General features: G+C 36.8%; 1 protein-coding gene across 5 annotated transcripts in view; it reads right to left on the reverse strand.

Annotated features, from left to right (window-relative positions):
* The window catches only part of shi (dynamin-1 shibire), a 726486-nt gene that overhangs the window by 469622 nt on the left and 244106 nt on the right, over positions 1–12758 (reverse strand). For all 5 annotated transcript variants that reach the window (XM_068225570.1, XM_068225571.1, XM_067138081.2 and 2 more), the window contains exon 13: positions 9856–9975. In XM_068225570.1, coding sequence (XP_068081671.1) covers positions 9856–9975 — 120 coding nt within the window. The remainder of the gene's footprint in view (positions 1–9855; positions 9976–12758) is intronic.

Consider the following 12758-nt stretch of genomic DNA (forward strand, 5'->3'; position numbering starts at 1 on the left):
CTTTTCATTTGTTAGAGCATGAACACTTATCAATGTATAGATCTTGTTTTCCACTTTAATCGTTAACAATGCTACTCTTGATGAATTTGAGGAAAAATCTATAATGGAATCTAGAATTATATTGTGTACCAAGAAACCAACTCCAAAATGAGGAACATTCTTTATGACACTTTCACTGGAGGTCCTTTATAGAGATGATACCCTCACGATTGAATTGGGTTCTGATCAGTATTACGTAATTCTTGAAGAGCTGTGATCACAATTTTATGCTGATTCAAAATATCTATTAGATGTTTCAACTCGCCAACCTTCATCAATGAATTGATATTTAATGTTGCCAAATACAAAAACTTTTCTGGTTTATTGATCTTAAGTACATTCTTAGTTTGATTAATCAGCACGATTAATCATTATGTCTCTGGGCACCAACTCACCACAATCCTCTATCTGACACCCCACCGTATCCGAATGGTGTCTTCCTTTGGAAGATTATATAGCTGTCCAAAGCGGTGGATTCTTTCAATAGAAGACTTCCCGTATTAGGTTGATTGTCTGAACAATGATCAAGAGTCTGACCTTGGTCAGCGTTTGCAATTCCAGATGTGATCTAGAAAGGTGATAAATGAAATATGATATGACGAAAAATGAGACTGTGAAATGTTTGCCTCGAGATGTTATCTGGCTGTTATTTTAAGACATTGAGCCAACCTAAAGTTACAAATAAATTATAAACAGAAAAGTTTTCCACATATTCAATACATAGTTATGTCTCGAGTTACAATTCTAAATGTTATTTACAAAGGTGAAGATGGGAGATGAAGGATGATTTTATGAAATTGTGAAAAAGGCTTTCTGCCTTATTTCATCTAGTTGTTCAGGACTGGGAGTAGGCATTTCCTCCATACCCCGCAAACGTTATGGTTTTCCCGCCAATACTCGGGTAGCTGATTGCAGTGGTTTTCCACTGGGTGATGGGGTCGCCATATACCTACGCCAATAATAAAAACAACAACAATATTAACAACACAGGATTACCGATGATGTAATTATTGTCAGTTGTGATCAATATACCCAATTCAATTTTGGTTTCCAACTTCACTCACGGTTCTTAACTGAATAAGTAAACAGAAATTTTCCACAACCTGATAGAGCATAAGCACAGTTCAGGTGGTCCAGGAAATAGTTTCCTATTTTGACTTCAGAAAAATGCTGGAATGATGCCTTTATAAAAACTCTAGCTATCCCCTAATCCCAACCAAGCTAATTCTATGCACAAACCAGAGCAGACACCACTAACACAGACTGTCAAACCGATTTCACACAGACAGTAAATACACCAAGTTTGGCAACATCAATATTCTGTCTACATGAATAAACAACACAGTTTTTCCCATCAGGATGATTTTACAACTCCATAACTGATGAATACTCCAAAAAATAACAAATAGTACAATAGGAAAACCACATCAGTACAGGAGAATAATGTAATATTCAAGGAGTATTCCAGGGATGGAAACAGATTAACAAATATAAAACAAAATCTGTCCACTTAAATTTTGGAAGCCAAAGTTTACACTACTAATATCTCAGTGTTCGTGAACAGAATGGAAGTATTGTAAGAATACTCTACAATTAGCACACTGAAGATGGGGCAATAATACAAACTGGTCTTGCTGAGAACTAATACATGAAAATTAACTCAAAACCACACCACAATTACTCAAAACAAACACATTATTAGAAAGCAGCTTCTGTAGCACTCTACATTTCAAAGTGTTCCTACAACTTATTTCCTTCTGCAATAATGATGTCCAACAATACTTTTCATTAAATGTGATTTAGTAGTATTAGACAATGTGTTACGATTTTTATAAATGCATCTACCACAGTATTCTAATCTTGGGAGGAAATAAAGGTTAAATAGTAGGACATGAAACTCCATTCCTATAAAATGCTTCTATAATGTCAGAAAGGTGTATTAAAAGGGTAAATACTGCACACTAGCGGAACTTAAGATGTTAGTCTGATTCAGAGGAACACACAAGAAAGCAAATATAAAAAAGGAAAGTGACTACACCCGTAGATTATTTGGTGACAGATGAGGCCTCTCCATATTCTCACTGGTCTCCTCCCAGCCATCAACACTTACCCTAACCTACAATAGAAATAATCAAACATTTAAGGAACAGTAATATTTTCCTACCTTGTAAGTCAAATTAGGACTGTGGGGAAATCTGTAAGGATAAAGTGCCCTGAGAATATACAAATTATTATGAAATTAAGTACAGAAACAAGGTAATACTGACTGCAGACATTGGCTCTGAAGGCAACACCCTGTTCCATATACTTCACCAACCACTACACAAATATGAATTTCTGAAAGCTATCAAAATCAAATTTTCTTCTAAGAAGCAAGACAAAATCACTACATCAGAGGTCTGAAACATACAATTCATGTACTTTACAGTGTATTATTTTAATATGCTCTAACAGTTTAAGCTCCTCCATTATGGCAGGACTTTCATCTAAAAATACAAATTATATAAAATAAAATCAAAATTCCACTCAGCAAAATCCAATGAACCGCCAGAATAAGAAAACTGCTCACTTCATTATAAAAAATTAAAATGAACATTTTGCATTAAATTACTTCAAAAATGAGCTATTTAAGCAGAGGGAGTTGCCATACAAATGCCATCACATAATATTTCAAGCTGATTTATGGGCAAAATTTAATTCATTACCAAAATATCATCCTAATTACAGATGTGTAGTTACATGTTCATTACATGAACAAATAATTTAGGGACCAAATTATCAGCATCCTGCCCATTTTAGTCATTACAAAAAAAAAAAACCTGTATGAATGTTCTGAACTTCTGCCCGATCAGTTTGCCTGAAGACATGATGAAAGAGCAAACCATTTCACAATTGTTACACAAAAGGAAGTCAACCCTCTCCTATTGAATGATGGGAAGCCAGGACAAATAGGTGGTGAAAGAAGAGTAAGACCTCTTGGAAAATAGTCCTTGGTCCAGCTGGTAGTACCCAATAAGATCCCTCACCAAGGTTACAGATTTGACTCTGAAGAGAAGATGTACAATAACTGAAGTGGTAAAAGCACTTCACACTAAGAGATCAGCAGTTACATTAATAAATTAAAGCTACTGTAAAATTGTTCCTTTAAAATTCCAAAACTGAACACACAAAAAAGTCTTCTATTGATTTCACTAATTAAGAGTATTCAATGATACATTTGTAATACACTCTCAACTTCTACCCTGACAGAATCCAAAGAAAAGCTGTATGTACTGTATTGTTGTTTTATTCATACTTAAATATTCTACAGGCTTAAATAACACAGGGATCAGATTTCTGGGAGATACTGCTTTGAATAGTACCAGTTGTGAGAGTTATGACCGTTATTGCTTGGCAAGCTTTAGATCCCTGAGAGGAGTGATAGCCCACAACTGGAACCTTCTATTATCAGGCACAGTATCAGGAAATATGATATATTTCTTAGGGAATGACATGCGGGACACAATGGAGCAGTACTTTTTTTTTTTTTGCTAGTTACTTTACGTCGCACCGACACAGGTAGGTCTTATGGGATAAGAAAGGTCTAGGAATAGGAAGGAAGCGGCCGTGGCCTTAATTCAGAGCAGTACTAGAACCAAAATCACTTACTAATTCAATCTTGGGGTACAAACTCTTTGACAGGTTTATAGTCAAGTTTCAATAAATACTCCTCAATACTCATACATGCAGGTATACCTATCAAAACCAGGACACAGATGAATCTTGTAACTGATAACTCTCAATACAGATCACAATGAAATTTGTAAGATGAATCTTGCCAAAAATTATACATCACCTTGAAAGTGTTACCTAGGAATGGGATTACAATATCAATGACAAAATCAGAAGCACAAAACAAATAACCATTACACAAACATGATTGGCCACTTTGGATTAGGAGTAAGAAATGAAAATGTGAAGTTTTGTCCATACCAAACACGGTTTCAGAATCAAGAACGAACAATGTTATTGCTTTCATGTCCCACTAACTACTTTTTCATGGTTTACAGAGGTGCCAAGCTGCCAGAATTTTGTCCTGCAGGAGTTTTTTTTACGTGCCAGTAAATCTACTGCCACAAGACTGATGTATCTGAGCACCTTCAAATACCATGAGACTGAGCCAGAATGAGAACCTGCCAAGTTGGGGTCAGAAGGCAAGTGCCTCAACCGTCTGAGCTACTCAGCCCGGCTGTTTCCGAATCATCTATACCTATAGGAAGTTCTTAAAGAATCAGAACAGAAACCAGACCGACTTTATTATAATTTTGTCCAGCTGGAGTATATCAGCAATGAACTGTAAAACGTTCCCAGTGACTAATAATGGATCATATCAACTACCAACTACTGATAAAAGACTACAGTTAAAAAATGAAGACAAGCATTTTACATATGAAAAGGACTCCAAGAGTTGTAATCCATAATATCAGAAATCAGTCCTCGTATAAAGGAAAATACTTGTTTATTTTGGTAGTGACAAACTTGTTCACTTTTATTCTGTCAATTCCTGGATGACTTGTTTATTTTCTTACCACTAGGTTAGACTCCAGGTCTGCTGTTCCTGATGACAAAACAACAGTGTGTATTGAGCCCAATTGGCTCATAGCATTGTCTTTAGAATATGATAATTTAATATGGCATACAAGGGAATGAAACACAGTTACATTATAGGCCGGATGTGTGGCGCCATTTCGCTTGCACAAGTTTAAAGACGAGTTCCACGTGTCAGGGTCATTTGATGATGAAATGGGAAGTACTGGAATATTCCATGAGACGTGTGACCAAGGTCACAAAATTTTAAGTTGGCAACACTTTCAGGCAGCAAATAGCAGTATAGCAAGTTTGGAATGGTGGGAGTAAATTAAAGATGGATGCTGTCTAAATGACCTTTAAAAATAATTAAATCCACCAGGGGATAAGGTGAAAACAATATTGAACTATTTTGAGGATAATAATTAAAGACGGCATATTTGCAACAACCTATTGGAATAAATAATTGCAGGCATATGTGACGGGACGTTACATCATTGTTAATGGGGTTCCCCGAGCTCCCTATCTAGGATCCGGCGTGCCTGAAGAGGACGCGAGCCGCTAAGAACAGTCACTCTGCTACGGAAATTTGGACGGGTCGGACGCATCGTATATGTGGTTCATGAGGAACCCTAATCTGGAGCATTCTTTAGTCCGATAATTGGTAGTCGATAGCATACTACGGGCAAAATAGACTACGTAGTTAATTCAATAACGACCAGAATCTGGTAAAACTCAAGAAAGTGATTTTTACGATATTATCCGAAAATAGGATCGGAGCGAGGTCGAAAACAAGGACGCTTTTCAGTACCACGTGAAACTCGCGGAAAACAGAGCAGAGACAAAGTGTTTACTACAATTGTGAATAAATGTTTGTGTGTTAGAATAACTTAATTATATCTGTGTTTGTTTTTTTTTCTTCATATGTGTTTTAGTGTATTCAGAAGTGAAGTTGTGTAAAGTCATTTAAGTTACAAATGAAGACCATGGTGATGAAGAATGGTATTGGTTCAGGTATTGAGGCCGTTAGAATGATGGCTTAAGCACATCATGGGGCCGACCTGAAACCATGAGGCCGTGGAGTTGAGTATGGAGCGTCGCCGAGTCGATAAGTACCCTGATTCATTATATCTGGCATGTGCATGATTAGCTGTTAATGTGTAAATAAATTAATGCATGGTTATTCGTTGATTTTCTTTCTAGTACTGTAGCAAGGATAGTCAGATTTTTAGGCAATTTATACTGATGCCTAGGGGGGAATAAATCTTGTGATATTACAGCGTGTGTTGAGATGGTCTTCGCGAGTGAGGAAATAATGTGTGTAAATAATGATCTTCTATCACGTGTGTGAAATAATGAGTTTTCTTAGTGCGCGATCTTCTAATAAATACTAACGTGTGTGTGTGTGTAAATATTTAATGAGTTAGGAGGCATCAGTAAAATATTAGTCAGAGGGAGCAGATAGTTTAATTGGCATGTCGCATGAAAGTTCGTCAAGGAAATTTTCACTGACCCAAGATTCGAACCCGGACTGTCTGGCACATTACAGTGGGATTTTGGAAAATATATGTCATCAGTAAGTAACGTGCACCGTTAATTAATGAGAAAATTTTGTGCTGCAGGGAATAATTGTCATCCTAAATTTTTTCCGAGAAGTAGTTAGCTAGTGTTGAAGTAGGGACCTCTAAGACACAAAATGCCGACCGCAAGAGTCGAACCAATGATTGTGTAGCGCCACATGTGTGTAAATACCGGCATAATGATATACGTGGTCCTGATAATGGAATGAGAAATGTAGAATAATACGTGAAATATGAAATGAATAAAATATATTGAGAGTATTATATAATTAGTAACTGTTCGCACAGACGCATGATATTGTGGAGGAACATATGGCTTCATTTAGAGTAGAGAGAGAGAGAATTCAAGTGGGTGCGGACAAAATTAAATGCCGTGTTGACGAAATGAATCGGGGCGTGAGATAAGGCTACAGACCGGGTCGGCGCGTTGTGTATTAGAGAGAGAGCCTTGTAACGTTGGTAAGGTTTTATAAGTAACAAAATATCGCATTCATCCGTAAGAAAAATTCTGTTTGTGGAACTCAGGACAGCACAATTGGATTAAATAATGATAGCTAGATTTCGTGACAGATCATTGCGGCAAGTGTAATGATAGGTCACTGTAATGATGCCATGTTGAGGGTCGGAGTTCGTTGCCCGGCCGAGTCAGTGGATAAGGATTTCCCCTGTGACTATATGATTGTATTATGTTGTGTTTGTTATATTATATGTTCTTCAGTGTATGAGCAATGCAAATTCTGTTTTGCAGTTGCAATATATTTTTTTCTTGTTTTGATGTTGAATTCAGTTCATGAGGTTGTATGTACTTGTGACAATGAGGTTCTAACCCTTGTCTGTAAATTCAGTGTAGGTTAAGGTGTACTATCATTGTTGTGTAGGTCTTGCTACAGGGTAGGATATGTTTTTGTGTTAACAAACAGCTAATTAAGCATATGCGAGATATTTATAATTTTAGATGAATTGGTGAATTAACTTAATTTAGTTATGTCAGGGTTACTATCGATTTCGTGCGTACGTTCCATATTATCGGCATTCATATGAGTGGAGGATGGTATTGAGAAAGAATAAGTAAATAGTTTCGGACTTAAATAATAATTGGGATTGTTTATATAAATTTTTGTGATGAATAATTTTAAGATATATCGAATTCTTGATTAATTTACCAAATATTACAAACGTAACCGGAAAAATTTTTGATGTTAGAGGTAACAAGTTCTACTGACGTGATGGTCACGGATTTAGTGAAGTATAATGAATTTAATGAATTAATTAATTTAAAATGACGAGTTCATGGATAACACGGCGGATGTTGTGCTTAATGAATTTACATAGCTTCATGTATTTAAAATGGAAGGTTGTAATCAAGTAGATAATTTGGTATTTAGTAATTGCAATTACAAGGTTTATAATAGTGATGTTAAAATTTTAAGGAGAGAGAGAGTAATTGAATTTGTTTACTCAGAAATGAATGAGGAAGTATGGTTGTATATTAATATTTCAAGGGTCACTATGACGAATTAACGAAAAATATGATGGTAAATTATTATAATGATTATTTGTTTTATGGTTGAAAATTTGAAATATGGTGATGACAAAATGTGAGTAGAATGGAATTGAGTTAAATTTGAGGTATTGGTGTAGAGTTGGAATATAAGATAAAGGAAATAGTGGTCAAATTTGAAGAATGTCATTTGGGAGAAAATTTAAAGTTTTGAGTCATGATGTTAAGATTTATTGTCGGAGTGGACGAAGGTTACAAACAATATTTGGTCCGAAGGGTTTATTGATTTGTACAGAAATATTTTGCTTTGCCAAAGTCTAGTTTAATAAATTTTGTGTTCGTAAAGGTTCTCATTCAGATTTTATTTTTATTTTTTTTCTACTCTTTTATCCTTCCTGTATAATTAATTTAAGGTTAGTTTTATAATATTCGAAGAGGTTTCTGTGGGTAGTACCCAGTCAGCGACCCTGTGATGTCTCGAGCCGGTGCCATATTTCAAAGGCAGGAAGGGTAGAGGGTTGAGTATACATCATTGAGAATAAGTCTGAAGTTAGGAAAGAATTTTTTTCTAATTCTAAATGGTGAACCTATTTATGTTCTTCAAAAGAAAATTCATTTAGAGAGATGATAATTGATATGGTGATGTTCCGTCAGTGTCTATGTGCTCCAAACTGTCGAGTGATTTAGATACAACTGTACTTTACAAGAATCTGTGCTTCCGTGTGGAAAAGTTTGGCTGGATCCTGGAGAGATATAAATTTCATTGTGAATGGTCCGTATTGAACTGTGATTACAATTGAATCTTTTTTTTTTTTTAACCGGCAGATGTCAATAAACCTTAGTTTGGAGATATCCACCTAAAACGTACAGGAACGGTGACAAGTGCTGTTTCTCCAACAAACTATTATTACCAGGCAGAGCTACCGGATAAAGCAATGCAGTGACGTGTCTGGTTTCTGCAGAAAACGATAGATCTATATTTAAAGACTGTATTACTTGCCTTAACTCAATTGTGGCAAAATTGACATGTGTCGTTTCAAAAAAAAAAGATTCAATTAAAATTAAAACTATAGTAGTTCCACCTTTTCAATACAAATTCAAGTAAAGTGGGTTACTTTACTGAAGAAACATTGTTTTTGCATTCATGTTCCTAAATGGGTAAAGACCTATTATATCGTGTCTGAACGTTTCATTACAAGTTTACAATCATTGTGTGCCGCAATGCTATGCCATATGTCAAGAACAAATGAAACCACTGACCTCCTCCCCATTCGCCTGTTCCGTAGCCTTCTCGAGATAAACACCTGCTCTAAGGAATGAGGCTTTCCATGAATCAACATCATCTTGATTTTCACAATTTAACTCTAGCTGTTTGAAGTCCTAGAACACACACATTGATTCTTCTGTAAAGTAACCCACTTTACTTGAATTTGTATTGAAAGGTGGAACTATTGTACTTTTAATTTTAATTGGATCTTGGAGTGTCACAAACCCTGTAAGTGTGACAGATGGAGCAAGCTGGAGAATTCAGTGAGATATCTTGCCAATAATAGTGATAAAACAGTATCTCTCTGAAATAATCATTTACCTGATAAATGTACACTGTTACATAGAAGAAATATTGAGGGATTAGCTGGGTTTGTAATGCACGGTTTTACAGTAAAGCATCTTCTGATTCATGCTGTGGTTATCTGTTATCATTATCAAGCAGACTTCATGAAATTGAAGCTTGCCCATGCAGGTTAAGGAGGTCATGGTTATTTTCACGGGTTTTTTATATTTTGCTACTTGTTTCACATCATAACACATTGAAGGTTTTTGGCAAAGGAAGGATGGGAAAAGGCTAGGATTAGGAAGGCATCGGCTGTGGTGTAAATTAAGGTACAAATGGTGTGAAAATGGGAAACCATGGAAAAACATCTTCAGGGCTGTCGACAGCATGATTCAAACCCACTATTTCATGAATGTAAGCTCACAGCTTCAACCCTAACCTCATGGCCAACTTGCTCGGTACATTAATGGTTAGAGTCAATAGTGTTTTTTGCATTCATGTTCCTCAATCGGTAAAGACCTATTATATCTTTAGTGTCTGAACATTTCGTTACAAGTTTACCATCATTGTGTGACGCACTGCTATGCCATATGTCAAGAACAAATGAAACCACTGACCTCCTCCCCATTCGCCTGTTCCGTAGCCTTCTCGGGATAAACACCTGCTCTAAGGAATGAGGCTTTCCATGAATCAACATCATCTTGATTTTCACAACTTAACTCTAGCTGTTTGAAGTCCTAGAACACACACAAACAAAAGGCATTATTAGCAGACATTCACATAAGAACACTTACATGACACTAATTTTAAAAGAAGAAAATATTTATCTCTAGTTCCTCCCACTTCTTAACACAAATACAACAACTATTCTATACCTTCACCTTTCTATTCCCGCACTCCCTCCCTGCACAGATATTGCTACACTTGGGCATAATCATAACAGACCAAGACAAGAAACCCGAGAGAATGAATGACTTCTCAAGGCAAGAATATAAAGCTTATTTATCACTGATAAATTCACTATCACCTCTCATCCTCCTCTCCACTATGCACCTCATATTCTTGCCTAGGAAAACCACTCTTCTTTCTTTTTGTGAACATTATACTTTGACTTATTCTGTCTACAATTATTTTGATTATTTTTAATGATTTCTCAATATGGAAGGGTATTTACACTGATCAGCCAGAACACTATAACCACCTACCTAATAGCCGGTATGTCCACTTTTAACACGGATAACAGCGGCGACACGTCATGGCATGAAAGCAATGAGGCCTTGGTATATCACTGGAGGGAGATAGCACCACATCTGCACACACAAGTCACCTAATTCCCGTAAATTCCGGGGAGGGGGGCGATGAGCTCTAAAGCCATGTTCAATCACATCCCAGATGTGTTCGATAGGGTTAACATCTCTTGATTTATCAGTTTCATTTTCCGTATTGACAGATATCATATGTTATAGACAAGCAAGTTTCCACCTTTTCAATACAAATTTATTTATATAAAAATTCAGTCTACAGTACCGGTTTTGACCTTTTTACATACGGTCATCCTCAGCTGTACACTATTACCTTCACATGAGTCAAGTTTTATTGATTTGCCTTGTCCATTATAAAAGTCATGATATAGAGTATGTCTTACATTCCAATTGGGCATACTTAAAGTTAAAATTGACTATATATACAATCTAAAATAACTGTGGGTGAATCTTTTTAGGCCTAAAAATCGTGTAGGTACAAGGACATGGTGAAGATTAACATTGAACAGCGAGGACATACTTTGGAAAGCATCAAAGAAGGAGAGAAGTTCAGAGACCGCAACTGGAGGAGAAGCCTCGTTCGCCGACCCACTGCTTAAGATGGAACGACGTGGGATATGTATGTATCATTATCAAAATTGCCTATATGAAATTACTGGAAACTCTACCTTGTCTACTTCAACGCTGCATTCGCCGGCTACAATCTCATCTCTCCTGGGTCAGCCGATGCTCACCGTCCTTGAACTGACACTAATCGCTAACCTGCTCTGTGGATCATTACCTACGTCACAGCCGACGTTCTCAACTTCCAGAAGATTTAGTAGATTCTATCTCCTTGTAGTGCATTCCATGAACTGTATTACACAAGTCCAACCAACCCATTGCTTAATCAGTCCGCTTTCGACTCTGGTATGGTTGGAAGGCTCCATTTCATGTCTCTCACGCCTGCTCTTTATTCCCGGACACCAGGAACTTCTACATCCAACGAGTGTTTGGTAAGCAAAAGAGACACATTATTAATTCACAGGATTTAGTTTCCCAGATCTCCTCAGGCTTGCTCCACTTTTCAACTAGTCTTGCTTATATGCTTCAGCAGTTTCTTATTATTTACAAATGCTGGACACTCCCATTTTGTGGACTGCCTGCTAAAACTTTGGACAGGGGATCATGTGGAATGCAAGGTTGTGAGTGAATATTTCATTCACCAATTTGACTAAAACTTACTTAAAGTACATTCTTTAAAATTGCATTTTTAACTCATTTCTAAGGACAGTTTCCCCCACTGTATATTTGCCTTTTCTCCTTCCCTTTCCTTCGAGGGCGTAGGTTGCTTCTCAATCATGAATGTGTGTGTGTAGGGTTTTTGAACGTTTTCAAAGTATTGATTTTACTTTGATGTTAAATTCTAGAGGTTTAGGAAGCTTTTTTCAAAATTAATGCTTATTTGTGTCACAACAGGATCATTGTATGGTCTATATCTTAGATGGTTTTATCTACATAGGCGTCAATAAGTATCAACAATTTTGCTCTAACTGTCTTTAGGTTGGGTATATGGTATTGTGTGCTAACCAGCCACTAGATGGCACCATTGTCTGTGGTAGGTTTCAGCAATATCAGATCAGTACAGCTTGCGCTGTCGCAATGTAAAGATGGCCACGCCACACTTTGTTTGCACGAAGGAAGAACAACATTCCGTAATCATTTTTTTTTTTTTTTTTTTTTTTTTTTTTTTTGTGGTCTGAGGGTGTACTAGGAGCAGAAATTCACAGAAGACTTTCAGCACAATATGGGGGACAATGTTTTGCCACAACGAAGTGTTTATCAGTGGACTGAACCGTTCAAAAAGGGTCGCTCGAGCATAAAGGATGAGGAAAGGTCTGGGCATCCATCTGCAGCTACAACTAATGCCAATATTGAACAAGTGCATGATATGATCATGAATAACAGATGAGTGACTCTTGATGATGTGGCAAACCATATGCACATTAGCCATGGTTCTGCATATGAAATCATGCATAACAGGCTTAACTTTCACAAAGTCTGTTCGAGATGGGTTCCAAAACAACTCAATGAAGAGCAGAAGCGCAACTGTGGGAGAATCTGTCAGCACCTACTGGACCGTCATGCTAACGAACGTGGAACGTTTCTGAAACGGATCATCACTGGAGATGAAACATGGGTTCAGCACTTCAAAGAAATTCAAGAGTCAACCTTCTGCAGGAAAAGTGATGCTCAGTGTATGGGACTCTCAAGGGCCA

The sequence above is a fragment of the Anabrus simplex genome, chromosome 1, assembly GCF_040414725.1.
Source record: "Anabrus simplex isolate iqAnaSimp1 chromosome 1, ASM4041472v1, whole genome shotgun sequence".
Lineage (NCBI taxonomy): Eukaryota > Metazoa > Arthropoda > Insecta > Orthoptera > Tettigoniidae > Anabrus > Anabrus simplex.